The sequence below is a fragment of the Leptopilina boulardi genome, unplaced genomic scaffold (genome assembly GCF_019393585.1).
Source record: "Leptopilina boulardi isolate dan_hultmark-lab unplaced genomic scaffold, ZJU_Lbou_2.1 LbouV2_362, whole genome shotgun sequence".
Classification (NCBI taxonomy): domain Eukaryota; kingdom Metazoa; phylum Arthropoda; class Insecta; order Hymenoptera; family Figitidae; genus Leptopilina; species Leptopilina boulardi.
This window is the reverse complement of record NW_026137932.1, coordinates 292,044-319,582: the sequence shown is the minus strand read 5'-3', so window position 1 is coordinate 319,582 and position 27,539 is coordinate 292,044. Positions and strand designations below refer to the sequence as shown.

Below are 27,539 nucleotides of genomic sequence, written 5' to 3'. Positions count from 1 at the left end.
TTATAAAATAATAAAAAAAAATAAATAAATAAAAATAAAATAAAAATATATATTAATCCAGAATTTCCTGATGAAATTATTTTTTAATATTATACCACTGGATGCACGTGCTTTTCTATAATTTATAAAATAAAATAAAATTTTCTTCTTCATTGTTGAAAAAAATATTTTAAAAAAAATTTGTATTTTTCCAGTAATTGAAATAATTTATTAATTAATAATAATTGATAATAATAAGTTAAAAAAATTGTCTTCTTTATAAATTTAAAAACCCGTGTAAAATTGAAATAAAATAAAATAAATAAAAATTTTTATAGAAAATTATCTTGTAATTAAAGTATTGAAAATTGTGAAAATAGAAAAATTTTAAGGAGGTTCTACAATAGATGCAAGACCAAGTCCAAGTACAAGTGCAAATTTATTGTACTTGGATGCGCGCGCAACGTATTGCCAACTGTCGCTGAGGCGCAGTTGAAAATACTGGTTTGCGTCAGTTTCCGTTCTCTTGGTGCCGGCTCTTAAAATTTTTTGTTTAAAATTAAACAACGGGGGATTCAATTTTTAATTATAAATTAAATAAATTAAATATAATTGCTGAAATTGCTGGTTGCATTTAATTAAGTGAGGTAAGTAATCTTAAAAAAATAAATAACATTATTTTGAAAATAAAAAAATTGTGAGTTATGAGTACATAACCTATATGCAGTTTTAAAATATTGAAAGTAATTTTACATTTTTCACAGCGTAATAAAATTGTAATTGTTTAATTAATTAATTGTGTTTTAAATATTATATACATATATATATATATATATATATATATATATATATATATATATATATATATATATATATATATATATATATATATATATATATATATATATATATATATATATATGTGTATTTATAATTTTTAGTTCGCATTTGTTAAATATATTGACTGCGTTTCAACTGAGGTTCTGAAAGTGTTAAGTGGTTCTCAACCAATATTAAAAATTATGATTAGCCATAACTTATTATGATTGGCTAAAGCATGCTAAAAGTGACATGTTTGTGATACGGGCTGCAGTTTTAGGTGATGTGCACAAAAAGGGTGTGTTATTTGCATGCTTTATTTGAAATTGGATGCGTTCGGGCTGTGCTCGTGCTCTGGTTTTTCAATCTTGTTTAATAAACCGAGCGTATTTTCTGAGTGCGAAAGTAAATAACGGAAAATTTTCAAAAATGACAAATTTAAACCCTGAAGTCAATTACGTTAACGCTATAGGAATTGTACAAAATCTTGTTGAAATATAAATATAAATAAAAAATAAAATAAATAAAATACATAAATAAATAAATAAAAAATATAAATATTACATTAAAATTAATACTTACTCGTATCAACGTTCGTTACGTCGCATAAAATGCGACCATTATTCTTGAATAATGTTTTATTGTTCTTTGAAACTAAACTATTTAAAATTATTCTTTCCTCCATGATGCAACAGCGTGGTCTTCACCGGTCTTGAAAGCGTAATAAGAAGATTGGATTAGGTTAGGTTAAATTAGGTTAAATACACTAAAATAATAAAATGTGGTTGAGAACCTTTTCGAGCTCTTAGAGCGCTCAGAGTGTCAAAGTCGAAAACACCCAGTATTTTCAACTGCGCCTCAGCGACAGTTGGCAATACGTTGCGCGCGCATAGTACAATAAATTTGTACTTGGACTTGGTCTTGCATCTATTGTAGAACCTCCTTTATGCTTGTAAGGTTGAATGAAGACTATAAACTTTTGAAATGTAATCTATACATCATACGCAAAGATTGCGCAAGTCATGAATAAATTTCCGTATATCATTTATCGCACTTTATTATGCAATAAGAATAGGGGACAATTTTCCAGGAATATTTGATGTGCGACTTAATCATTTCTCATAACATTAGCTTTCTTCATCGATGAACAAATATTTCTAGCAAATCTTATTCACAATTCATATTATCTTTTTCCAAGTATAAACAAAGGTCTCTCTATAGTAAAATTTTTTAAACACTGTCAGAACATCAGAAAATTGCATAAAGAAAGCATCGCGTTAACATATAGAAATTCTTTATCGCAGTATTTATATAGAAAAATTTTGCTATGCAAATGAAATTCAAACACAATTTATAAAGTAAAAATAAAATTTTGAAAAAATGATATTTTTTTTATATTTTTAAAAACTAAGTTGTGGTTAGTATAGAAAATCGCAGAGTCAAAAAAAATTTTTATTGAAAACTTTTAAAACAATATATAATTTGTAAAAATTTCAGAATGTTTTTTCAAAAAATGGAATATTTGAAAACTAATGAATTTTTCATGACTGCTTTAGGGCAATGGCCTTATAGGAGCCGTATTTTTAATCGAGTAACACGTACTTTTGTTTTTGTTTCTTGTATAGCGTTATATATACCACTAGTAAGTAATATTTTTTTTATTTAACGCGACGCTTTGAAGAAAGAAGCAAAAAATAATAGGTTATGTTTATGATTATTTGGAGTATAAAAATACACAAAGAGGGATCAATCATTAGATTTTCATTACATACAACTATAATTCAATAAAAACTGATTTTGATTTTATAATAAAAATTTTGAATTTATTTTTAATTTAAAAATAAATTTTTATACAATCATAAACATAACCTTTAAAATTTTTTATTTAGGTATGTCGGTTAAACTACCGTACCTTGCTTTATAGTGAAAATTTAGTAACTTTATAGTAACTTTGAATTTGAACAATAAAGTCACTAAATTTTCACTAGAGCAGTGTGCGGTAGCAGTAATTTAATTTATTTTACAGCTGACAGCATTATATGTAGCAAGGGACAATTTTTATAACTTTATTATATGCATTCCAATGAGTGTGACGAGTATTGGTTGTTTAGTGACATATATATTTTTTCTTATCAAAACACCAGACGTAAGAGAGAAAAAAAAATGTATTCTACTTAAATATATATTTTAAATTACATTATATTTTAAAAATTAAATTCTATTTTAGATACTATTTTTATTAGACAAAATTTTAGAAAATTTCAAAGAAATCGAACCATTTGATGAAGAATTTCGTATTCTAAATAAATCGTCAAATGAGGGAAAAATTATAAATCTAATTTATATGAGTAAATAAAATTCTATTTAAAAATATTAATATAATTTAAAATTTTATTTATATTATAATTGGAGTTTATATTTTATTTTGTAGTTTATATGTCAACGTCCATAGTTTTTTTTTATACAGTAACATTAACACCACAAATTCTTGATATTTTTTTACCACTTAATGAAACACGGAAAAAAATTTATGCAGTGGAATTAGAATATATTTTTTTTGACAGAGATGATTATTATTGGTTTGCTTATATACAATCATTAATTGGCGGTGTATTTTCTATTATTACCGTCAATACTTTTGATATTATGCTATATACTTTTATACAACATGCTTGTGGAATGTATCGTGTTTTGTGGTAAATAGAAAATTTAGCACAAATTCAAAAAGGTTGCAATTGTCTCTACTCGCTATTTGTCATAATTCTCGTCAACTACTGCACTCTGCTCTAGTAAAAATTTAGTGACTTTATAGTAAATTTTAATTTTAACAATAAAGTCACTAAATTTTTACTAGATCAGGGTGCGGTAGTTGACAAGAATTATCACAAATAGCGTCAATGGCAATCTTCCTTCAATATATTTTAAGGCCTTTCTACAATAGGATACTAACAGCATGCGTCACGCTTAGGGTACGTTCACAGCTCAGTTACTTAGGCTAGTTTTACAATGGGCTCGTCGCAAGGTAAACGCAGCGTTGATGCAAAGCATCCCCATTTGATTAGCATTGGGATGCGTTGCGTCAACGCTGCATTTACCTTGCGTCGAGCCCATTGTGGAACCAGCCTTAAGTAGGGTTTGTCATGGTAACGTATAAGAGTGAGAGAAATAAGATCATCCTTAATTTTTCTCACTCTTATAAGTTACCTTGACGACCCTACTTGGTTTCCATTATCTCCATTTGCAAAAATCCCCACTCACCATTTGTCATAATTTTTGTCAACTACCGTACCCTGCTCTAGTGGACATTTAGTAACTTTATAGTAACTTTTAATTTTAACAATGAAGTCACTAAATTTTTACTAGATCAGGGTGCGGTAGTTGACAAGAATTATCACTAATGGCGAGTGGGGACTCAATTCTTGCACAATTTAACTAAACTAATAATTTATCAGTATCAAGGGTTTTTTTAAAATCATATTTCATGGATGACACAGCCACACAAAAAAAAGTTTTGATCTGGGGGTCTGACTATGCCTACTTTACGTTTTTTGGGTCGCTGAATCAGAATTCGAGGTCTGTTTTACTTCATCAGATCAGGATTTTGAGATAACCTCAAAAAACCAATATGGCGGACACTTTTTCGAAAAATTCATCGGATTTATCTGAAACTCTTTAATCGGGGGTTTTTGGGGTCGCTGATCACAGATCTGATGTCAGTTTTCAAAAATTCAAAATGACGGATCTAAAATGGCTAACACATTTTTAAAAAATTCATCGGAATCGCATGAAACTCGTTACTCGGGGGTTTTCGGTGTCGCTGATTACGAATTTGAAGTCAGTTTTCAAAAATTCAAAATGGCGGATCCAAGATGGCGGACACTTTTTCGGAAAATGCCGTCATGGCAGATAGACTTAAGAAATTTGTTACGATGCCATCTTGAATTTTTGAAAACTGACTTCAAATTCGTAATCAGCGACTGCGAAAACCCTCGAGTAACGAGTTTCAGGCGATTGCGATGAATTTTTCGAAAAAGTGTTAGCCATTTTGGTTTTTTTGAGGTTATCTCAAAATCCTGATCTGATGGGGTAAAACGGACCTCGAATTCGGATTCAGCGACCCAAAAAACATAAAGTAGGCATAGTTAGACCCCCAGATCAAAACTTTTTTTTTTGTGTGGCTGGTATTAGCAAAGAAAAATTTTCGCTTTTAAACAAAGTTAACTAAATTCTGTTCAAACCCAGTATAATCTACATATTATTTAAAGATTTACATAACACGGATGTTTTATTTACAGGTATCGTTTGCAAAATATTATAAATATAGAAAAGACAAATGAATTTATGAATCACGAGGAGAAGATGCACAAAAATGTTGTTGATTGTATTTTATTACATAATCAAATACTTGAGTTAGTATTTTTATAATTAATCTAAATTTCTTTTGTTCTTTTTTTAATAGTAAATTTTGTTTCAAAAAGGTATGTGGAAAGACTCGATTCATGTTTTACAGAGTGCTTATTTCTAACTTATGGATGTATAATACTATTAATGACATTTGAAGGAGCAATGGTATGTTTTACAACAAATGGCTTAATATATTAACAATAATATGTAAAAAAAAAAAATGAAAACAGAAGTTAGCTAATTTTGTTTCACGTATAAACATATGTTGGACGCATTATTATGTTCTAAAAATCGTTAGAATTTTCATTTTACGAATTTTCATTAGTCATAACAATTTTTATTTGCCCGAAATTGCAAATGGCCGAATAAACAATCGACAGAAAGATTTCGGCGCGATTTTTAAAATCAACTAATTAAAAATTATCCATAAAATTGTGATTAGTTGATTTTAAAAATCGCGGCGAAATCTTTCTGTCGATTGTATGTACGGCCATTTGCATTTTCGGGCAAATAAAAATTCTATCAATTATGGAGCGGTCACACCTCGCCTGCAGGAGCAGTTGCCAATGGCAACCGTGTAAGAGTAAGAGAGATGGAAAATCTTCTATCTCTCTTACTCTTACACGGTTGCCATGGGCAACTGCTCCTGCAGCCGAGGTGTGACCGCTCCATTAGAAATTCTGTTAAATGATTTTTCGGTTAAGTAAAAGTTCTGTAGTATGAAAAGTCGGTTATATGGAAATTATATCAAATAATAATTCGAACAAATGAAAATTCATCTAAAAGAATAAAATGAAAATTCTATGCAATGAAATTCTACCTAATAAAAATTCTGTGAAGTGAATTTTCGGTTATATAAAAATTCTGTAATATAGAAAATCGGTTTAATGAAAATTATGCAAAATACTAATTCGAACAAATAAAAATTCGGCTCAAAAGTAATTATGAGAAAAGAAATTTCATAAAATGAATAAATATAAATAAATAAAATTGAATTAGTGATTACATACCTAGATTATACTAAATAAAACTGAAATGGATATTACAACAAAATATATCGCTTTTGCTATTGGTCAAATAATTCATCTTCTATACAACTGTGTTCCTGCACAAAGACTAAAGGATCATAGTATAATTGTTAATGAATATCTGTAAGTTTATTAGATGCCACATCAAATTTCTATTTAACGATTTTAAAAACTAACAATAATAATAATAATAATAACTACATGCCTTATAGATATTCCTCTCATTGGAATAATATGCCTTTGAAAATAAGAAAATTATTATTGCTGATGATGATAAGAAGTTATAAAGAATCTAAACTATCGTGCGGAAAATTCTTGACATTATCTTTGGAAACATTCAGCTCAGTAAGATTTTAAATTATATATTTTACATCAAAATCTAATCATCGAAATCTAATTTTATGATTTTTTTTTAGTTGATGAAAACGATTTTCTCCTATTTAAGTGTTCTAATTTCTATGACCAATTAAGTTACATAAAATTTTATACTTTGATTCAAGGACAGATAATGGCAATAATGATATATAATAATATAATAATATATTATAATAATATAATTATATAATTATATATTATAATATTTGTAAATAAAAAAAAGATGGGGGACAATGGCTTCCGAATACGGTATATGTAATCCAAGTTTGACAAAAATATGTTAAATTTTCTTAAATAAAACATTAGTTCTTCAAACAAAATTTTCGGATGTCTTAAAATTATTCTAAATTAACAAAATAAAACAATAATAATAATTATATTTTTTTATTACACCCAATTGCATAAATGTTGTCCCTTTCATTTTGACGACATTTTGAAAAGTCGTGACACTTCTATTATAATTTTATTAGTTCGTGGCGTAACACACTATAACCACGAACTGTGGTGTCACGATTTTTCAAAACATCGTCAAACCGAAAGGATAGTAGGTTGGTTTCCATTTTCCCCACTCGCTATTTGTCATAATTCTCGTCAACTACCGCACCCTGTTCGAGTAAAAATTTAGTGACTTTATTGTTAAAATTAAAAGTTACTAAATTTTTACTAGAACAGGGTGCGGTAGTTGACGAGAATTATCACAAATGGCGAGTGGGGGACAGTGGAAACTAACCAGCATTTATGCAATTGGATATATATAATTATACAATTTTTTTTTCATATTAAAATATAATAATACTCTATACAATAAATTCTTTAACTGCAAAATAAAAAGCTATCTTAAAATGAGAAATGCAGTAATCTAAAAATAAATCTTATCCGGTTGAATGACAAGTGAATACTAAAACACTTGAAAACTGCAAGTAATGGTTGCGCAAGTCAGGAAATTATATATACAAATTTTAATAACTTCACTATATCCTTTTGTCACTCTATTATTCTAGAAACTATGTTCATAGGACATACACATAAGGGACGCAATCAATTCTCACTAAATAAAACATTGACTTTCAGCATGAACAAATTGTTTCTAGTAAAACTCTTATTAACAATGCATATCTATTTCTAAGTAACTAAGGAGTTCAACGCTATGTCTATAGGTCTCTTCGAAAAGTTATTAAACGATCAGAACATCAGATACCTAATGAAAGAAAGCACAGAAAACTTTTACCACTGTATACAAGAATTACATCTTTTATAAATATAGTCAAAGAAGACAAATTTTTTAAACTAATACTCCGTAAAAAAATTTTAAATTAATTGACAAATATCAGTGGGCAAAAAAGGCCTACAATATTTCAATAACTATAAATCGCTTTTAGAAAGTAAAATTTTTCTAGTTTGCAAAAAATTGTTTTATCATTCACATATTTAAATATTGTAAGAACGTTATTATGTTCCGAAAATGTTTGACGAACATGAAACATTTTCCAAACGTATATTTTAAGCATCATTCACTTTCTAAAAACGTTATTGAAACATAGAACCTTTTGTGTGTTCACTGGATATAGTTTAATATTGAAATCATAAAACAAAATTGTATTTCTTTTTTTTACAGAACTTTTTAGAATTTTTTTCTCCAAATATGGAATATTTTAATACTAATAAATTCTTTATGACAGCTCTAGGACATTGGCCTTATCGTAGCCAAATTTTAAATCGACTACTACGTATTTTATTTTTCATTCTTTTTCTATCAATAGATTTACCAATAGTAAGTAATTTCATAAATCACACAAATATTGCACAGGAAATCGAATGTTGAAAATTTCAAATTAAAATTTACAAATCCAAATTATTACCAAAAAAGAACATTAGGGCGCACTCACACATTCTGGCTGCCTGCAGGAGTTGTCATGGCAACGTGCAGGAGTAAGAGAGAGAGAAAATTCAAATTTGAATTTACTATCTCTGTTACTCCTACACGTTGCCATGACAACTCCTGCAGGCAGGCAGGCAGCTGAGAGGTGAGAGTGCGGCCTTAGTATGACAATATTTGTGTAAATAAAAAAAAGGACAGCGCCCTATTGAAAATCCCCACATGGGAAACCACATGGGAAACCACATGGGATCCTATGTCAAAAACTATGTAAAACCCCATTCCCCATATGGGAAACCACATGGGATCCCATATAAAAACTCATGGGAAATTGGGACAGGAATTGGCATAGGAAAATATCAAAACGAGGTTCCTCCATGTCATTTCCTATGTCAAATCACATGTCCAATATCATGTTAAATACCATGTTAAATACTAATTGAGATCCTTTATCACTTTTTTGAAAAATTTTCCCATGTCAAACCCCATGTCATTTCCCAAGTAAAAACCTTTATCATTTTTTTGAAAAATTTTCTAATGTCATTTCCCATGTGAAATCTTTTATCATTTTTTTGAAAAATTTTCCCATGTCAAATCCTCTTTCGCCTTATCGAAAATACCCACATAGGAAAGCATATGGGAATCCACATGGGACACCATATGGGAATCCATATGGGAAATGGAATACGATTTCATGTGCATTCTTCCAAATGATAAAACAAATAGATTTAAGCATAGGAAATCATATAAGATTTCATATAGATTCTGAAATTTCAACCTAAGATTTCACATGGATTTACATATAGAAAACGATATAGGATTTTATTTGGGAATTTTTTAGTTGGCTGCTTTATGCAGGCGGCAGTTTACAAAAAAAATTAATTATTTGATTAAATATCAAATAATAATACTTCAACTCATCTGAAAATAAAAAAAAGTTTACTTTACTTCTGCCTTAGACTCTCAGCTTTTATAGTATTCCAGACTGATCTCAACTGTGAGAGAAAATATTTTCACCATCTGGTGGTGAAACAATGAAACTATAATGACGATCAACATCTATATTGAAATTTCCTATGTCATTTCCCATGTGAAATCCTCTTTCATTTATTCGAAAAATTTTCCCATGTCATTTCCCATGTGAAATCTTATCATTTTTTCGAAAAATTTTCCCATGTCGTTTCCCATGTGAAATCCTTCATCATTTTTTTGACAAATTTTCCAATGACAAATCCTCTTTCGCCCTATCGAAAATACCCACATGGGAAAGCATATGGGAATCCACAGAGGAAATGGAATACGATAAAGGATTTCACATGGCAAATGACATGAGGTTTGACGTGGGAACTGATATGGGAAAATTTTTCCAAAAAATAATAAAAGATTTCACATGGGAAATGACATGGGAAAATTTTTTGAAAAAAATGATAAAGGAATTCACATGGGAAATGACATGGGAAAATTTTTCCAAAAAATTAAAGAGGATTTCACATGGGAAATGACATGGGAAATGACATAGGAAATTTCAATATAGATGTTGATCGTCATTATAGTTTCATTGTTTCACCACCAGATGGTGAAAATATTTTCTCTCACAGTTGATATCAGTCTGGAATACTATAAAAGCTGAGAGTCTAAGGCAGAAGTAAAGTAAACTTTTTTTTATTTTCAGATGAGTTGAAGTATTATTATTTGATATTTAATCAAATAATTAATTTTTTTGTAATCTGCCGCCTGCATAAAGCAGCCAACTAAAAAATTCCCAAATAAAATCCTATATCGTTTCCTATATGTAAATCCATGTGAAATCTTAGATTGAAATTTCAGAATCTATATGAAATCTTATATGATTTCCTATGCTTAAATCTATTTGTTTTATCATTTCGAAGAATGCACATGAAATCGTATTCCATTTCCCATGTGGATTCCCATATGCTTTCCTATGTGAGTATTTTCGATAAGGCGAAAGAGGATTTGACATGGGAAAATTTTTCAAAAAAATGATAAAGGTTTTTACTTGGGAAATGACATGGGGTTTGACATGGGAAAATTTTTCAAAAAAGTGATAAAGGATCTCAATTAGTATTTAACATGGTATTTAACATGATATTTGACATGGGATTTGACATAGGAAATGACATGGAGGAACCTCGTTTTGATATTTTTCTATGCCAATTCCTGTCCCAATTTCCCATGAGTTTTTATATGGGATCCCATGTGGTTTCCCATATGGGGAATGGGGTTTTACACAGTTTTTGACATAGGATCCCATGTGGTTTCCCATGTGGGGATTTTCAATAGGGCGATCCCCACACAGCACATAAAATTACCTGAATTTGTCTTGAATATTTCATTGAAAGATTCGAAATATTTCAATGAAAGGGTCCATGAAATTTTGATGCAAGCAATGAAATGTCCGCCTATAAGAAATATTGCAGTTCCGATTGTACAAAAAATTTCAGCGAAATGTTCAGGAAATGTGAGAGGATGAAAAATTACTGACATATTATTTTTTAATATTTTGCAAAAAAAAAAAATGAAATATGTTACAAATTTTTAAGTGAAATATTTTGAAAAGATTATTCATTAAAATTCTAGAAATATCGAAAGAAGATATTTCTAAATTGGTAAAAATACATATTTAGGCAATATCATCCTGATATATTTGTGAAAAATAAAAAAAATGAATAGTAGAAATAAATTGTGGTAGTGATTGTGAAAATATGTGACAAAATTAGTTGATCGATAGTAAACCTTTGTAAAAGAAAAAAATTTTCGATAATAATGCCATAAATTATAATTTACAAATGAATCTTAAATTTAACATATCTCAAAATGTCTTAAGGCCAGGTCCAAGTGAGGCAGCGCCATCTACATTGAAACTAAAATTTTGGAAAATTTTCAACAGCCTTTTCTTGAAAACAAGAAGGTAAAATACTTTTTTCTTTATGGATAATTGATTATTGGCAAGATATACACCAGCTAAAACTTTTTTTGAGTTAAAATAATGAAAAAAATTTCCATGTCGATAAATTAAATATGAGTACTTTTATCACAAAAACTGTAACAGTACTTTCTCAGAAATTACAATCAAAAATGCAATTTCCATTTGGAAAATTAATAAACGCTAAAAAATACACGACCTAAGATTTACCAATCACGAAAATAACAAAAAAAAAGATCTTTAACATAACATATTTTACTCATTATGACAGCCGTTTGGCAGGTTATATATGTCACCAGACGTTTCGCGGTTTTGCCGAAAGGAGGAGATTGGCGCTGTTTTTAACCACCTGAAATACATAAATCTACCAAAGGGCTGTCACAATCAGTAAAGCAGTATCAATATGTTAAATATTTAATAAAATTTTTTTTTGGTATTTTCGTGGCGATTGGTAAATCTTAGGTGGTGTATTTTTTAGCGTTTATTAATTTTCCAAATAGAAATTGCATTTTTGATTGTAATTTCTGAGAAAGTACTGTTACAGTTTTTGTGAAAAAAGTACTCATATTTAATTTATCGACATGGAAATTTTTTTCATTATTTTAACTCAAAAAAAGTTTTAGCTGGTATATATCTTGCCAATAATCAATTATCCATAAAGAAAAAAGCATTTTACCATCTTGTTTTCAAGAAAAGGCTGTTGAAAATTTTCCAAAATTTTAGTATCAATGTAGATGGCGCTGCTTCGCTTGGACCTGGTCTTAAATTGACGTGTCTTTCCGGCGATCGGTTCATATGTACCTTTCGTCATTTGCAATTTTAGACAAATTAAATTTTAAACATTTGAATACTCCTCATACAGCACATGAAATTTCCTAAATATTTCTGAAATATTTCATTGAAATTTTGAAATATTCCAATGCGAAGTCCTTGAAATATTGCTGAAATTAGGTAAATGTCCGCCTATAAGAAATATTGCCGTGTAATTTTGCTGAAATATTTCATTAAAATATTGCAGGAGTATGAAAGTGTAATATTTCATCAAAATTGCACAGCAATATTTCTTATAGGCGGATATTTTCCTGTTTTACTCAACATTTCATGAACCTTGCATTGAAATATTTCAAATCTTTCAATGAAATATTCATGAAATGTTTAGGAAATATAATGTGCTGTGTGGGATCTGAAAAATAGAAATGTTATCAAATGACAATTCTGCGAAACAAAACTTTTTTCAATAATAATAATTATGCAGTAAATTAAGAATTCAATTAAAAAATTACGAATATTGAAAGTCCAGTCAAGTAAAATTGCTAACAAATTGACTTTTATAGTATATTCTTGCGTACCTGAGCAGATCTTATTTATTTTAAGTATTCTATTTTTATACTTACTGTTCATATATATATATATATATTAATCATATTTCGCTTGTTGCATCTTAGGTGTAATAATTTCTTTATATTTCATTTTTTTATTTTGCAAAATATTAAAAAATAATATGTCAGTAATTTTTCATCCTCACATTTCCTAAACATTTCGCTGAAATTTTTCATACAATCGGAACTGCAATATTTCTTATAGGCGGACATTTTATTGCTTGCATCAAAATTTCATGGACCTTTCATTGAAATATTTCGAATCTTTCAATGAAATAATATTCAGGACAAATTCAGAAAATTTTATGTGCTGTGTGGGGATATTTTATTCTTTTTGCAGATGTCATCATTATATGTAGCAAAAGACAATTTTCATAAATTTATTATATGCATTCCAATGTGTATATCGTGCGTTGATGTTTTAGTGGCATATATATTTTTCATTGTCAAAACGCCAGATGTAAGTATTAAATAATAGTGTAAAACATTTATTTTTACATAAATGTTAATGTGAATTATTCTTAAAAAATATTTTCAATTCTTCTATTTTAGATACTATTTTTATTAGACAAAATTTCTGAACACTTTAAAGAAATTGAGCCAATTAAAAAAGAATTTTTTATTCTTAAAAAAACAACGGAAGAGGGAAACGTTATAAATCTAATTTATATGAGTAAATAAATTTACAGTTTAATTATATTCTCATAGCAGTCGAATATTTGAAATATCCTATATAGACAACTTTGAATATCCATTAAAAATTATTTGGATATTCAAACCCAAAAGCCTCTACAGATATTTTTTTAGGACGTTTTTATTAAAAAAAAAAAAAATCAAATCCCAAGTTCTTTAAGATAATTTAAATTCTCGGATGCTATTTCAGAGTAAAAAATAAGAATTTTTTCATTTATTTAATTAGAGTTTTTTTTTATTTTTCAGTTTATATGTCAGCGTCAATAGTTCTTTTTTTTACAGTAACATTAACGCCACAAATTCTTGACTATTTCTTGCCACTCAATGAAACAAGGCAAAAAATTTATGCTGTTGAAATGGAATATATTTTTTTTGACAGAGATGATTATTATTGGTTTGCTTATGTACAAACTTTAATTTGCGGTGGTTTTTCCATTTTTACCCTCACTATTTTTGATATTATGCTATATTCTTTTATACAACATGCTTGTGGAATGTATCGTGTTTTATGGTAAATAAAAAAATAATAAAATATTTTTATTAAACTGTATTTTTAATACCAGTTACTTTATTTTAATAATAGGTTTCGCTTGGAGAACAGTATAAATATAAAAGAAACAACTGATGAGAAGATGATACAAAAAAATGTTGTTGATTGCATTTTATTACATAATAAAATACTTGAGTTAGTATTTGCATTATCAAATATCATATTTCATTTGTTTTATATTTAACAATTAATTTTATTTTAAAAGGTATGTCGAAAAACTCGATTTATGTTTCACAGAATGTTTGTTTATCACTTACGGATGTATTGTACTACTAATGACATTTTTAGGAGCAATGGTATGTTTTAAAAAACAAATGGCTTAAAATATTAACAATCATATGTAAAAAAAAAGGAAAATAGAAATTAGCTAATTCAATTACTGTATATACCCTTTGCAAGTTGGTAATCCGGATTATTACATTTTTTATTAACAAATTTTCCCTAGATACTAAATTTTAAGAAAATCGAACGATTTTAAATTGACCACCATATTGGATCATCCATTTTGAATTTTTAAAACCTAAGCGCAGGTTCTTAATCAGCATTTCAAAAACCCCATAAATGCCAAATTTTAGGAAAATCGAACAATTTTTTAAAATTTTGTACGCCTTATTGAATTTTTGAAAATTAAGTGCAGATTCTCAATCAGCGTCCCAAAAACCTTCTAGATAGAGTAAATGTCCCAATTACTGTGATGTACAACCCAAGACCGACTTTAATGATAAAATAATAAAAGTGTAAATGAAATAATGATTTAAAATTCTTTTTGTTAAATCACTATTAGTGTCTATTAAAATAGAAACGATACTTTAAACTTGAAGAAATAACAAATATATTATTAAAAATATTAACTTTTTTAAAAGTGGCATATGCTGGTATTACTGCAAGTTTGCATGAATTACTGCGAATGATGTGCACCATAATTACTGCAACGCTAAAAGTGTTGATTTAGAGGTTAGGTTGACTGGATAGACCACAGTAATAGCAGAATGCGAAAAATATACGCATGCTCTAATTACTGAGATAGGTTCAATTGTAACTTGAATAAATAATTTGATAATAGTCGAAATATGCATCATTAGTGGATATAATATCAAATATCATTTGGAATAAGTCATTTTGAAACAGTTTTATGTTCTCAATTACTAAGTTTTACTAATTTTATAAAAATCGCAGTAATTGGCGCATCAGCAGTAATTCATACGTTTACCCTAGGAAAACCAAACGATTTTTAAAAAAATTTTCCGCCATATTGGATCCCCATTTTGGATTTTTTGAAAACTAACTGTAGATTTGAAATTAGCATTATATTTTTATTGTGAAATAAAAAATTATATGCCTCAAAAGTTTAAAACTAAGCTGCAAAACAAATTTTTTTTTATTGTATTTCACTTTTATAAATACTAAGTATAAAAATTTCCCCTTAATTAATTAACATTTCCTACTACTTTTTATTAATAGAAATACGTTTAATGTATAAACTATGAATAAATAGACTAGTCTTTTCTATTTTTTAAAAATAATAGTACATTTTGCGTAAAAATGCATAGAGGTTTTCGCAATCTGCAAAAAGGTTTAGGAAAAAAATTTTAAATTTTCCTTTTTTACATCAGTAATGTGTTTTCAGTTAAGAAAAAATTTTATAAACTGTTAAAAATAACATGTACTATATTTTATCAAATGTCGAAGATTATAATCCAAAGACCATTTGCAGATTGTGATACTTCTAAAGTGTATTAAACATTATGTATATACAGTAAAAAATTATTATCCAGATTGTATTAAATAAAAGTGAAATGGATATTGTAACAAAATATATTGCTTTTGCTGTTGGTCATATAATTCGTCTTCTATATCAATGTGTTCCTGCACAAAGACTGAAGGATCATAGTTTAATTATTAACGTTAATCGGTAAGTTATTTATTTATAGTATAGTTCAAAGTATATTATATATATGAGATAAACGAAATATTAACGTAAATAGAATAATGTATTTTTTTAGATATGCATCTGATTGGTACAAAATGCCTGTGAAAGTTAGAAAATTATTATTACTAATAATGATGAGAACTTACAAAGAATCTAAATTGTCGTGTGGCAAATTTTTTACATTGTCTATGGAAACTTTTAGCACGGTAAAAATCATCAAAAATACTCTCATTAATCCAGTCAAGTTAGCATATTTAGATGCTTTAACTCAGGACCTCAAATTTTTTTTGCTTAAACCTTTAATTTTATGGTAAAAATATAAAGTACCTGAATTTGGTATTTCCAACTTCTAACCGCGGAACCTAAATTTTTTTAAAGAAATAAGTGCAAAAAATCAATTTTCTGAAAATTGCCGCCTTTCATGACATTTTAGCATAAAAATAGTTATTATAAAAAAGAAAGTGTATAAAATTCTGAGTAATTTGATAAAACCCTGTAGCTCAAAAATTAACCGAGATATAGCTTTCGTAAAAAATCCATTTTTTTTCGTGATTTTAGCCAAAGTCCGGTATTTTCAAACATAACTTTGAAACTAATGATTTTTTGAATAATTGACCAACAGGAATGTTAAAAGCTGACTAAATTTTTGACAATTTGCACAAAAGAACAATGTAATAGCTTTAATCGTTTCCGAGATACAGTCTTTTAAAGTTGACCCTTTTGATGTTTTACGCATATACAATCTCAATTATTACCATTGTACTAAAAATTTACACAAAACTTATAAAATTAACGAGACCTCCCTAGACATTTCTAAAGAGTGTGAATACCTAACGAATGGCACTCCACAGGAAAAACAAAGTGTTCTTTTAACACAAGAATTGGTGTTAAAATAACACGCAACAAATTTTACCAGGTCAGTGAAGTTCACATCGATTATGATCATCAAAAATTTAAAACCCAAGTTACTCCATAAACACAACAAAAACTTACAAAAAACTACAAAAAAAGATTATACTTAAAAAAAATTACCCAATTTCATTTAAAAAAAAACACCCCTAGTATAACCACTTATAATAACAATTTGAAAAAAAAATTCAATTTTTCTTCGGCTCACAATTTTCTTGCAAATTCTTGTACTATAAACACACCTAAAAGTGTTGCAAAAAATTGACATCTCCCTACAAGTAGGGGAAAGATCCCAAAAAATTAAAAAATTTCTATTAAAAAATTCATTTCTCGCAAACAAAAAGCGAGACTAAATGTTTTGTTTCTTGATTTTACATTCTGGCAGTAATTGACAATTGCCAAAATAGTTTGTATATTCAAGCAGTCGGAGAAGTTTGTCGAAGTTGAAAGTTAAAAATTCTACAAAAAGTCACAAAAATTTTATTTGTTTGTGAATATGATGTTTTTTTAAAATGTTTATTAACTAATTGAAACTTAATACATCATTCTCTATGTGGAAATTTGTAGCCGCGTAGAGAATAAATGTTAAAATCTTTTCAAAAAACAGGCGTGATTAGCCTTGAATTTGACTATAGTCTAGAGGTAAGAATAGCGAGGATATAGAGCCGATCGTGGATATTCGGCTGCGTTCGTCGTAGGTCGGCTCTTTGCTTTACGTTATCCCCACAGCGCCGCTCACTCCACAGAGCACAGACCCCGGCGAAAGTCTGTATGACCAAATGGAAATCTGCTTTTGCTTTTATCGTCGTATTTTTTCTCTCTCCACTCGGACCCAATTTAAACGCGGTTGGGTGAAAAAGTGAAGATTTAACGAAGCTAAATTACGCAACGTTTTTGGCTGTGAATTTTTTTCTACACTTTAAGGTGTATTTTGTGCAAGAATTTGGAATAAAATCGTCTGCCTAAAAAAAAAAAGAATTTTTTGGGAACTTTTTTATGGTTTTGGATGAATTTGGTTGGTAATAGGTGTCTTCCTCTACTCGTATTTGGCTGTCAATTTTTCTCTACACTTTTCGGTGTATTTTGTGCAAGAATTTGCAATAAAATCGTCTGCCTAAGAAAAATTGAATTTTTTTGAAAATTTTTTTTAACGAATAACGCTTTATAGGGTGTAAAAGGGGTCTTCCTCCTACTCGTATTAGGCTGTCAATTTTATTCTACACTTTTCGGTGTATTTTGTTCAAGAATTTGCAATAAAATGGTCTGCCTAAGAAAAATTGAATTTTTTTTGAAAATTTTTTTTAACGAAAAACGCTTTATAGGGTGTAAAAGCGGTCTTCCTCTACTCGTATTTGGCTGTCAATTTTTTTTTTTACACTTTTCGGTGTATTTTGTGCAAGAATTTGTAATAAAATCGTCTGCCTAAGAAAAATTGAATTTTTTTGGGAACTTTTTTATGGTTTTGAATGCATTTTGGTTGGTAATAGGTGTCTTCCTCTACTCGTATTTGGCAGTCACTTTTTTTCTACACTTTTCGGTGTATTTTGTGCAAGAATTTGCAATAAAATCGTCTGCCTAAGAAAAATTGAATTTTTTGTAATTTTTTTATTATTAAAGATGGGGTCTTAAAGGTAGGTTTTGGGATGTTTCCCCTACTTTTATTGGGGTGTCAATTTTTTTCAACACTTTTAGGTGTGTTTAGTGCAAGAATTTGCAGCAAAATTGTGAACCGAAGAAAAATTGAATTTTTATCAGATTGTCATTATATGGTGTTATACAAGGGGTCTTTTTTTTTAAATGAAATTGGGGTTGAACTGAATTTTGTTAAGTATAATCTTTTTTTGAAGTTTTTTGTAAGTTTTTGTAGTGTTTATGGAGTAACTTGGATTTTAAATTTTCGATGATCATGATCGATGTGAACTTCACCGACCTATTTTACCCTAAATCTGTGTTAAATCTTATGGGTTTTAGCATTGGATAAAATTACCCGCAACAAAAATAACACAATTTTTTTTCTTTATTCGCTCATTCTACCTAGGTGCAAATAGACCAAGACTAGGGATTACGTCCCGGGGCGCATCCGTCTCAAAATAATAATACTTAGTGCTGTAAATAAAAATAAATTTGGTGATTATTTTCAGATATTAAAAACAATTTTCTCATATTTAAGTGTTTTACTTTCTATGACCAGTTAAGCTGAACAAGTGACTTCAATAAGAGAAATTTAGGTAGTAAAAAAATTCTTAGTAGATTTGACTATTTTTTTACTACTTTGCGTAATTCAATGGTCCTATAATACAATTATTTTTTTCAGTGGAGGGGTTGAGGAGACAATTACCAATCTGAACTCCAATTGTTAATATTATGTTTATACTTTGATTTTTTTTAGATAAATAGTATAAATAAAGAGATAAATGTATGTTTTTAAATGTATGTTTAATACATATTAAATGTATGGGAATTTAAAATTAAAAGTACTAAATAATTTAAACCAATAACTACACAATTTCAGGGAATTGTTTCTTTCAGTTGCTGATAACAATTTTCTCTTATTTAAGGGTCATTCTCACAAAAAGGAGAAATGACACGTTTATGACATTATTTTTAATAAATAATTATAATAATTGAAAATGTTGCCGGCCTAACTATAGAAGTCAACAGGATTTAATTTGATTTCATAAAAAGAAATTTCAAATAATTGAATATAATCATGTTTATAAAGTGTAAAAACTCCCCTTCGTTACCGTTCGCGAAGTAAGTTTTATTTAAAGAAGAATTATTGCATTCATACTGCAATATGAAATCATCTTTTTGTCTACTAATATCTACTAATTACATTATTTGTAGTTGATTTATAAAGCGTAAAACAGAATATTTGTAAAATATTTTTTCCAAATATATAAGTTTGTAGGTTTAACTATTTTTTATAATTTCTATTAAGAAAGGTTAATTATATATTTTATATTATTGATAATATAACATTTGTTCAATTTTACTTGGGATTGTATGTAATTTTTTAAATTAAATTTATAATTATTATAAATTTTATTTTAAAAAATATTAATTTTTTATAAACAAATTTATTTATTTTTAGTTTGATCGTTTAAAATTTTTTTTTTTTTTGGTTTATTGCATATCTGAAAACAAAAAGAAAATCTTGCAAAATGTTCTAGACTTGGTCTCAGGAATTACCCACAAAAAAGCAAAATAATAAAGTACATTTTAATTTTGAAAAATAAAATCAAGTTGAAAAAATTTTGATGAACAAAATATTTAAACAAAAAGAGACAGGACAGCATAACAATAGCTCTTATCCGGTTGAATGACAAGTGAATACTGAGACACTTGAAATTTACTACAAGTAACGAATGCGCAAGTCAGGGAAATAGATATACATTGTAATAACTTCAACATAAATCCTTTTGTCACTTTATTATATTCTAGGAAGCATTTTCCTTATAAATATATATAAGGGACATAATCAATTCTCACTAAATAAAACACTGACTTTCAGCATGAACAAATTGTGTCTAGCAAAACTCTTATTAATAATGTATAATATCTCTTTCTAAGTAACTAAGGACTGCAACACTGTGTCTATACATATAGGTCTCTTGAACCAGAACCACAACATCAGATATATACCTAAACAGAAAACTCTTCACTAATACTCAGTGTAGTATTTTTAAATAATTTCACCGATATCAGTGGGCAAAAAAAAAAATGCTTAATGTTCCAACAATATTCCTAAATATCGTTTTTAAAACATCTGTTAAAATAATATTTTAAAATCGTTTCATGTTCCGAAAATGAAATATTTTTATAAAATTATATTTGAGTAGACAATAAATTTCTAAAAATGTTTTTGGAACATAAAACATTTTGTGCCCACTGGGTTATATATATAGTGTAATATTGAAATCGTAAAACAAAATAATATATATTTTTTTTTTTTTTGCGGAACTTTTTAGAATCTTTTTCTCCGAATATGGAATATTTTAATACTAATAAATTTTTTATGACGGCCCTAGGACATTGGCCTTATCGTAGCCAAAATTTAAATCGAGTACAACGTATTTTATTTCTTATTTTGGTTTTATCGTTAGATATACCAATAGTAAGTAATTTCATAAATCATATACAAATATTTTGTAGTCCAAACAAGTAAGATATTAGTTTTTTCGAAGCAATAAGTAAACTTAGGAATTTTAATATGTGGATTAAAATTCCTGAGTTTTATTGTAATTTATTTGAATTTACTTATTCCAAAATAACTGAAATTTTACTTGGGACTTACACATTTGTATTAAAATATTTGTTTAAATAAAGACAAAAAAGAAAAGAGAAATAATTTATTCTTTTTGCAGATGGCATCATTATATGCAACAAAAGACAATTTTCATAAACTTATTTTATGCATTCCAGTATGTTTATTGTGTATTGATGTTTTTGTGGCATATATATTTTTCGTTGTCAAAACACCAGATGTAAGTATTAAATAATAGTGTAAAAAATTTATATTTGTAAAAAAATGTTAATGTGAATTATTTTAAAAAGAATATTTCCAATTTTTCTATTTTAGATACTATTTTTATTAGACAAAGTATCAGAACACTTTAAAGAAATTGAACCGTTTGAGAAAGAATTTTTTATTCTTAAAAAAACAATAGAAGACGGAAACTTTATAAATATTATTTATATGAGTAAATAAATTTACAAATTATAATCTCATAGCAGTCGAATATTTGAAATATACTATATAAACAACTTCGGATATCCCTTGATGTTTTAATTAAAAAAAAAATTCCCAAAATTTTTTAAATACTCGAATGCTATATCAAACTAAAAAATAGCAATTTTTTGATTTATTTAATTACAATTATTTTTATTTTTCAGTTTATATATCAGTGGCAATAGTTTTCTTTTTTGCAGTAACTTTAACGCCACAAATTCTTGACTATTTTTTGCCACTCAATGAAACAAGGCAAAAAATTTATGTAATTGAATTGGAATATATTTTTTTTAATAGAGACAATTATTATTGGTTTTCTTTTGTACAAAGTTTTATTTGCGGTGGTTTATCTATTTTTATTCTCAATACTTTTGATATTATGCTATATTCTTTTATACAACATGCTTGTGGAATGTATCGTGTTTTATGGTAAATACAAAATAATATAAATGCGAGATTTCACGTGAAGTGACCAAGAGGGAAGAAATGTTTTTTTTTTTTTTTTTCATGTAAAAATTATTTTTGTTCTTTTAAATATTAAAGGGGCGCATGAATATCTCATAAAAATCATTAGCTAGAACTTTCATTTGACAGAATTTTTTTTTAGACGAATTTTCATTTTTTTAATTATCATTTTTGAGTTATCTTCTTTGTAAACGAAATTTTATTCAACATAATTTTCAGATAGCGAATTTTTATGTAACATCATTTTTATTTTAACAAAGTTTTTGTTATTCTACTTTGTATTTTAAAGCATATTATAATTTAAACGAATTTTAATTTATCAAAATTCTAATTCAACAGAATTTTAGTGATTCAAATTATTTAATGTCAGAATTTTTAAACTGTCGAATCTCCATGTGTTAGTATTTTTATTTACACGAATTTTTATTTGATAGAATTCCTAAAACATCGAATTATCATTTGATAAAAATTACAAATGTCCGAACAAACAAACATATCAGAAAGATTTCGGCGCAGTTTTTAAAATAGACCAATCACAATTGTTTTTTAATAATTTCTTATTGGTCTGCTTTAAAAACTGTGCCGAAATCTTTCTGATTTTTGTTTGTTCCGCAATTTGTAATTTCTGTCAAATGAAAATACCCCGGTTTTAGTAATTCTATTAAATAAAAAATCGTAAAAACAAAAATTCTGACACATAAAGATTCGATAAATTCAAAATTCTGACATTAAACAATTCGAATCACTAAAATTCTGTTGAATGAGAATTTTGATAAATTAAAATTGGTTTAAATTATAATGCTTTAAAATACAAAGTTGGAGAACAAAAAATTTCTTAACCCTTTCGTTCCCATGGGACATATATGTCCCACCTACAAAAACCTCAATAACTCTGAACAAAATTAATATTTCTAAGCCTGCTTTGAGGCATTTTCTTCAGGAGGATCTAACAATTTCAAAAATTTGTCTGACATATTGGATCCGTTTTTGAAAACTAACACCGGATTCGTAATCAGCGACCCCAAAAACCCCCGAGTAACGAGTTTCAGGCGAATTGCATTAGATTTTCCAAAAGTCGTCCGCCATATTGGATCCGCCATTTTTAATTTTTGAAAACTAACACCGGATTCGTCATCAGCGACCCCAAAAACCCCCGAGTAGCCATTTTCGAGCGGATTTAATCACTTTTAAAAAAATTGTCCGCCATTTTGAATTTTTAAAATTTGAAAAATCTGACCTCAAATTCGTCATCAGCGACCCGAAAAACTGTAAGAACAATTTCACTTATCTTTTTTGAAGTTTTCAGATTATCTTGGGAACGAAAGGGTTAAAATAAAAATGATGTTAAATGAAAATTCGGTACCTGAAAATTATGTTGAATAAAATTTCGTTTACAAAGAAGATAACTCAAATAATGCTAGTTAAAAAAATGAAAATTCGTCTAAAAAAAATTCTGTCAAATGAAATTATCATACAAATGAAAATTCTAGCTAATGATTTTTATGAGATATTCATGCGCCCCATATTAAAATAAATTTTTTTTTTATTAATATCAGTTTTAAAAGCTTTTTTTGATGCTCTTACGATTGGTAATATGCATTTTTGAAAAAAATAATTTTGACCAATAAAAAAAAAATGAAATTTAAAAATAAATTTGACTTTTTCGGGGTGAAAGGTACGATTTTTTTTAAGCTAAGGTTTTTTCTATAAAAATATATATAGTTGAAAAAATGGAACAAGAATGTTTAAATATTGAAAAATAGTAAAAAATGATTAAAAATAGCTAAAAATGGTTTTAAAAAAACATAAAATGTTAATCAGTATTTAAACATTCTTGTCCCATTTTTTTTAATACAAATTTTTATAGAAAAAAATAGATATCGGAAAAAACCTGTTTTCGATTTAAAAAAAAAATCTTTTAATAACAATTACTTTTGTTTAATAATAGGTTTCGTTTGGAGAACTGTGTGAATATAAAAGAAACAACTGATGAGAAGATGATACACAAAAATGTTGTTGATTGCGTTTTGTTACATAATAAAATACTTCAGTTAGTATTTGCATTATTATCAAATATCATATTTCATTTGTTTTATATTTAACATTAATTTTATTTCAAAAGGTATGTCGAAAAACTCGATTTATGTTTCACAGAATGTTTGTTCATCACTTACGGAATTGTATTACTACTACTTACATTTGGAGGCGCAATGGTATGTTTTAAAACAAATGGCTTAAAATATTAACAATCATATGTAAAAAAAAAAAAAAAAATGAAAATAGAAGTTAGCTAATTTAATTATACTATATCCCTAAATACTAAATTTTAAGGAAATCGAACGATTTTAAAAATTTTTGTCCTGATTCACCCATTTGGAATATTTAAAAACTATGTGCATATTCGTAATCAGAGCCCCCAAAAACCCCTAGAAACCAAATTTTTTAAAAGTTGAGCATTTTTTAAAAATTTTGTTAGCCATATTGGAATTCACCATTTAAAATTTTTGTAAAAACTAACTGTATATTTGAAATTAGCATATAAAAAAATCTCCTAGAGGCTAAAATCTGTATTTTTAAGTAGAATAAAAATTATTATCCAGATTGTACTAAATAAAGGTGAAATGGAAATTCTAGTAAAATACATTGTTTTCACCGTTAGTCATATAATTCGTCTTCTATATCAATGTATTCCTGCACAAAGATTGATGGATCATAGTTTAATTGTTAACGATAATCGGTGAGTTTAATATTTATAGAATAGTTCAAAGTAATATTATATGTACACGGAAAAACTTTGTTCAAGAATCATTCCTAAATTTGTTCAGGAACTGAGGATATGAGAAAAATTCTGCAAAATTTACAGAAAAATACAAAAATCATTAAAGAAAATACTTGTATTTTTATTATGACATTGGAAGACTTTTTGTTAATGCCGCGATCGGAATATCTCAGTCACTGGGTGTTGAAAGTTTCTTGAACTGTTTTAGAAGACACAGTACAGTAACCAAGCACTAGACAGGGATTGGTTGCGTCAAATATGTTTTTCAATGCATAATACCATAAGCTGCTAAGGTAGCTGAGAGATGTAAAGCGGAGTTTTTGGACTCTCGAGGAAGTGGGATCGAGTCCTCCCAGAGTAAATTTTTTTTCTCGCAAACGTAAAAATTTATTTTAAAACAAGTTCAAGACTTTCTGTAGTGAGTTTAGGAAGTTGTCTTGAATTTCTCTACAATTCTTATAAAAATAATGCTTAGAATTTTTCAAAGAAAATATAAATAAGATTTCTTAAATTATTCTCATATCCTCAGTTCCTGAACAAATTTAGGAATGATTCTTGCACAAAGTTTTTCCGTGTATGAGAAGTACGAATTATTAACGTAAACAGAATGTATTTATTTTAGATATGCCTCTGATTGGTATAAAATGCCTGTGAAAGTAAGAAAATTATTATTATTAATAATGATGAGAACTTGCAAAGAATCTAAATTGTCGTGTGGCAAATTTTTTTCATTGTCTTTGGAAACTTTAGGCACGGTAAAAATCATCAAATACCATCATGCAATATTGTCAAGATTGCCTCAATATTAGGGGAGACCGAGGAGGAAAGTAACAAAAATCAGTTTTTTTATGCTAACATTAAAAATATTTGTCGGATAAATTTGTCCAATATATTAAATGAAAGCTTGGACATTCACCTTTTAAATAAAATTTGAATTAAACATTTATAATAAATTGACAGTTCACAGTATAACTTTTACGCAAGCTCTTCATCTGTTACTTTCCTCCTCACCCCCGAGGAAGAAAGTAACAAGCTCCTAGGAGGAAAGTAACAGTATAAAATTATGTAAAATTCTTTAGTCTAATGACTATTATTAATTAGAAATATTTTTATTAGGAACACATGAAAGTTTAAGTACACTTTATACTTATTTGGCACATATTTGGGACATATTTAGCACATATTTCGAACATTTTATGAATTTAGCTCATTTTTTTTCTAAAAGATATTTTATGCTTACCTAGATCACAGGTTTTTCTTAAATAAATCTCTGTTATTCGTAAAATTAAATACGATTTGCTTCAATCATTAGTTAAAACATGGACAATATCGACAACAGGAGAAAAGTAGCGTGTTACTTTCCTCCTCGGTCGCTTTTTTCTTGTATGTCAACAAAAAAGTTAAAACTACACAAATGTTAAATTGTTTGTTTAAGCACAACTTAAAGACAGATAATAAGGCTACAAAATAACGAAAGGCACATTTTGAAAAACAATAAAGTTAAAGAAATACGAGACTTTGAAAATTTGAACGAAAACTTACTTTTGACGTTTTTTCTGCACGTCACACCGGAATCAGACCTAACCTTTCCTGTCAGGCTCGGACACACTATGGAGGAGGAAGGGGGAACAGTGCCGACTAAAAATATGTTTGAACCATGTCTATCCGATAATTTGTTTAAAAGTTATAAGCTTTGTTACTTTCCTCCTCTGTTACTTTCCTCCTCGGTCTCCCCTACCATTATTTCTGCAATATTAGAATATTAAGGCAATGTTGCCAATATTGCTGCAAGTTTAGGTGCTGTGTGGGAGTCATTCTCTTTGTCATTTTTTCTTTCGTCTCAAAATAATAATAATAATAATAATAATAATAATAATAATAATAATAATAATAATAATAATACTTATTGTAGTACATAGAAAACTAAAGTTGGTGATTATTTTCAGATATTAAAAACAATATTCTCATATTTAAGTGTTTTACTTTCTATGACGAACTAAGCTGAACAAGTTACTTCAATAAGAGAAATTAAGGTGGTAAAAAAATTCTTAGTAAATTTGACTAGTTTTTTTTTTTTTACTACTTTGCATAAAGGAAAAATTTTTTTGATTTAAAGAAACCAATTTCTTTGACGTGTTTTCTTTCATTAGAAATAAAATTTTCCTTGAAACAAAAAAAGCTTCTTAGTTTCAATGAAAATTTTATTGAATCAAAGAAATTTTCTTTATGAAGGAAAGAAATTTGTGCATTAAATTAAAGAAATTCTAACATTGATATAGGGTCAAAGAAACATTTATTTGAATTAAATAAAAAATTTCTTTAAAACGATGATAATTTTTTTTTCACTCAAAAATAATTTATTTAAAACAAATAAATTTTCTTTGAATCAAATAAAAATTTGTCGAAGAAATTGATTTTGTTTTTGAATCAAAGAAATCTTTTTTCTTGATGTATAATAAAGACAATTATTTTTTTCAGTGGAGGGGTTAAGGAGCCAATTACCAACTGAAGTCGATTTGTTAATATTAGGGTTATTCTTTAATTTTTTTTTTTGTTTTTTTTTTAGATATATAGAATAAATATAGAAATAAATGTATATTTGTTAATGAATGTTTAAAATATTAAATGTATGAGAATTTAAAATTAAAAGTACTAAATTAGTTTTAGATTTTTTAAA

At 27.5% G+C, this 27,539-nt stretch overlaps 3 protein-coding genes across 9 annotated transcripts; all 3 read left to right on the top strand.

Annotated features, from left to right (window-relative positions):
- The first annotated feature begins 2,005 nt into the window (after positions 1-2,005).
- On the top strand, positions 2,006-6,973 carry LOC127286517 (putative odorant receptor 71a). The gene is made up of 10 exons (XM_051312960.1): positions 2,006-2,215; positions 2,296-2,440; positions 2,825-2,944; positions 3,026-3,146; positions 3,230-3,494; positions 5,094-5,207; positions 5,277-5,367; positions 6,217-6,353; positions 6,443-6,575; positions 6,647-6,973. The coding sequence occupies exons 2-10, from the start codon at positions 2,297-2,299 to the stop codon at positions 6,698-6,700; spliced, it is 1,179 nt and encodes a 392-aa protein (XP_051168917.1). The 5' UTR covers positions 2,006-2,215; position 2,296; the 3' UTR covers positions 6,701-6,973.
- Positions 6,974-7,800: 827 nt separating this feature from the next.
- LOC127286606 (odorant receptor 22b-like) lies at positions 7,801-19,631 on the top strand. 2 transcript variants are annotated; one of them, XM_051313090.1, is made up of 11 exons: positions 7,801-7,902; positions 8,221-8,376; positions 13,145-13,264; positions 13,357-13,477; positions 13,744-14,008; positions 14,081-14,182; positions 14,253-14,343; positions 15,823-15,959; positions 16,051-16,183; positions 19,028-19,114; positions 19,201-19,631. In XM_051313090.1, the coding sequence occupies exons 2-10, from the start codon at positions 8,248-8,250 to the stop codon at positions 19,079-19,081; spliced, it is 1,152 nt and encodes a 383-aa protein (XP_051169047.1). In that variant the 5' UTR covers positions 7,801-7,902; positions 8,221-8,247; the 3' UTR covers positions 19,082-19,114; positions 19,201-19,631. The 2 variants fall into 2 exon arrangements, with proteins under 2 accessions (XP_051169047.1, XP_051169046.1); XM_051313089.1 differs by lacking the exons at positions 19,028-19,114; positions 19,201-19,631 and having other exon boundaries at positions 16,051-16,358.
- Positions 19,632-20,077: 446 nt separating this feature from the next.
- LOC127286607 (putative odorant receptor 71a) lies at positions 20,078-27,525 on the top strand. 6 transcript variants are annotated; one of them, XM_051313092.1, is made up of 11 exons: positions 20,078-20,560; positions 20,858-21,003; positions 21,254-21,373; positions 21,469-21,589; positions 21,783-22,047; positions 24,032-24,133; positions 24,206-24,296; positions 24,684-24,820; positions 25,485-25,518; positions 26,809-26,895; positions 27,341-27,525. In XM_051313092.1, exons 2-10 carry the CDS (start codon positions 20,875-20,877, stop codon positions 26,860-26,862), a joined length of 1,053 nt encoding a protein of 350 aa, XP_051169049.1. In that variant the 5' UTR covers positions 20,078-20,560; positions 20,858-20,874; the 3' UTR covers positions 26,863-26,895; positions 27,341-27,525. The 6 variants fall into 6 exon arrangements, 5 of the variants coding, with proteins under 5 accessions (XP_051169049.1, XP_051169051.1, XP_051169053.1 ...); XM_051313093.1 differs by having other exon boundaries at positions 20,079-20,560; positions 20,918-21,003; positions 25,485-25,617; XM_051313091.1 differs by having other exon boundaries at positions 20,080-20,560; positions 25,485-25,617.
- Positions 27,526-27,539: the final 14 nt, after the last annotated feature.

Coding starts and splice junctions, on each gene's coding strand:
- LOC127286517 (XM_051312960.1), top strand. CDS start 2,297: ATGTTTTTTCAAAAAATGGAATATTTGAAAACTAATGAATTTTTCATG. Junction 5,368..6,216: donor TGACATTTGAAGGAGCAATG/GTATGTTTTACA, acceptor TTACATACCTAG/ATTATACTAAATAAAACTGA. Junction 6,576..6,646: donor CTTTGGAAACATTCAGCTCA/GTAAGATTTTAA, acceptor ATTTTTTTTTAG/TTGATGAAAACGATTTTCTC.
- LOC127286606 (XM_051313089.1), top strand. CDS start 8,248: ATGGAATATTTTAATACTAATAAATTCTTTATGACAGCTCTAGGACAT. Junction 13,478..13,743: donor TATAAATCTAATTTATATGA/GTAAATAAATTT, acceptor TTTATTTTTCAG/TTTATATGTCAGCGTCAATA. Junction 14,009..14,080: donor GGAATGTATCGTGTTTTATG/GTAAATAAAAAA, acceptor TTTTAATAATAG/GTTTCGCTTGGAGAACAGTA.
- LOC127286607 (XM_051313091.1), top strand. CDS start 20,875: ATGGAATATTTTAATACTAATAAATTTTTTATGACGGCCCTAGGACAT. Junction 21,004..21,253: donor TATCGTTAGATATACCAATA/GTAAGTAATTTC, acceptor TTCTTTTTGCAG/ATGGCATCATTATATGCAAC. Junction 22,048..24,031: donor GGAATGTATCGTGTTTTATG/GTAAATACAAAA, acceptor GTTTAATAATAG/GTTTCGTTTGGAGAACTGTG.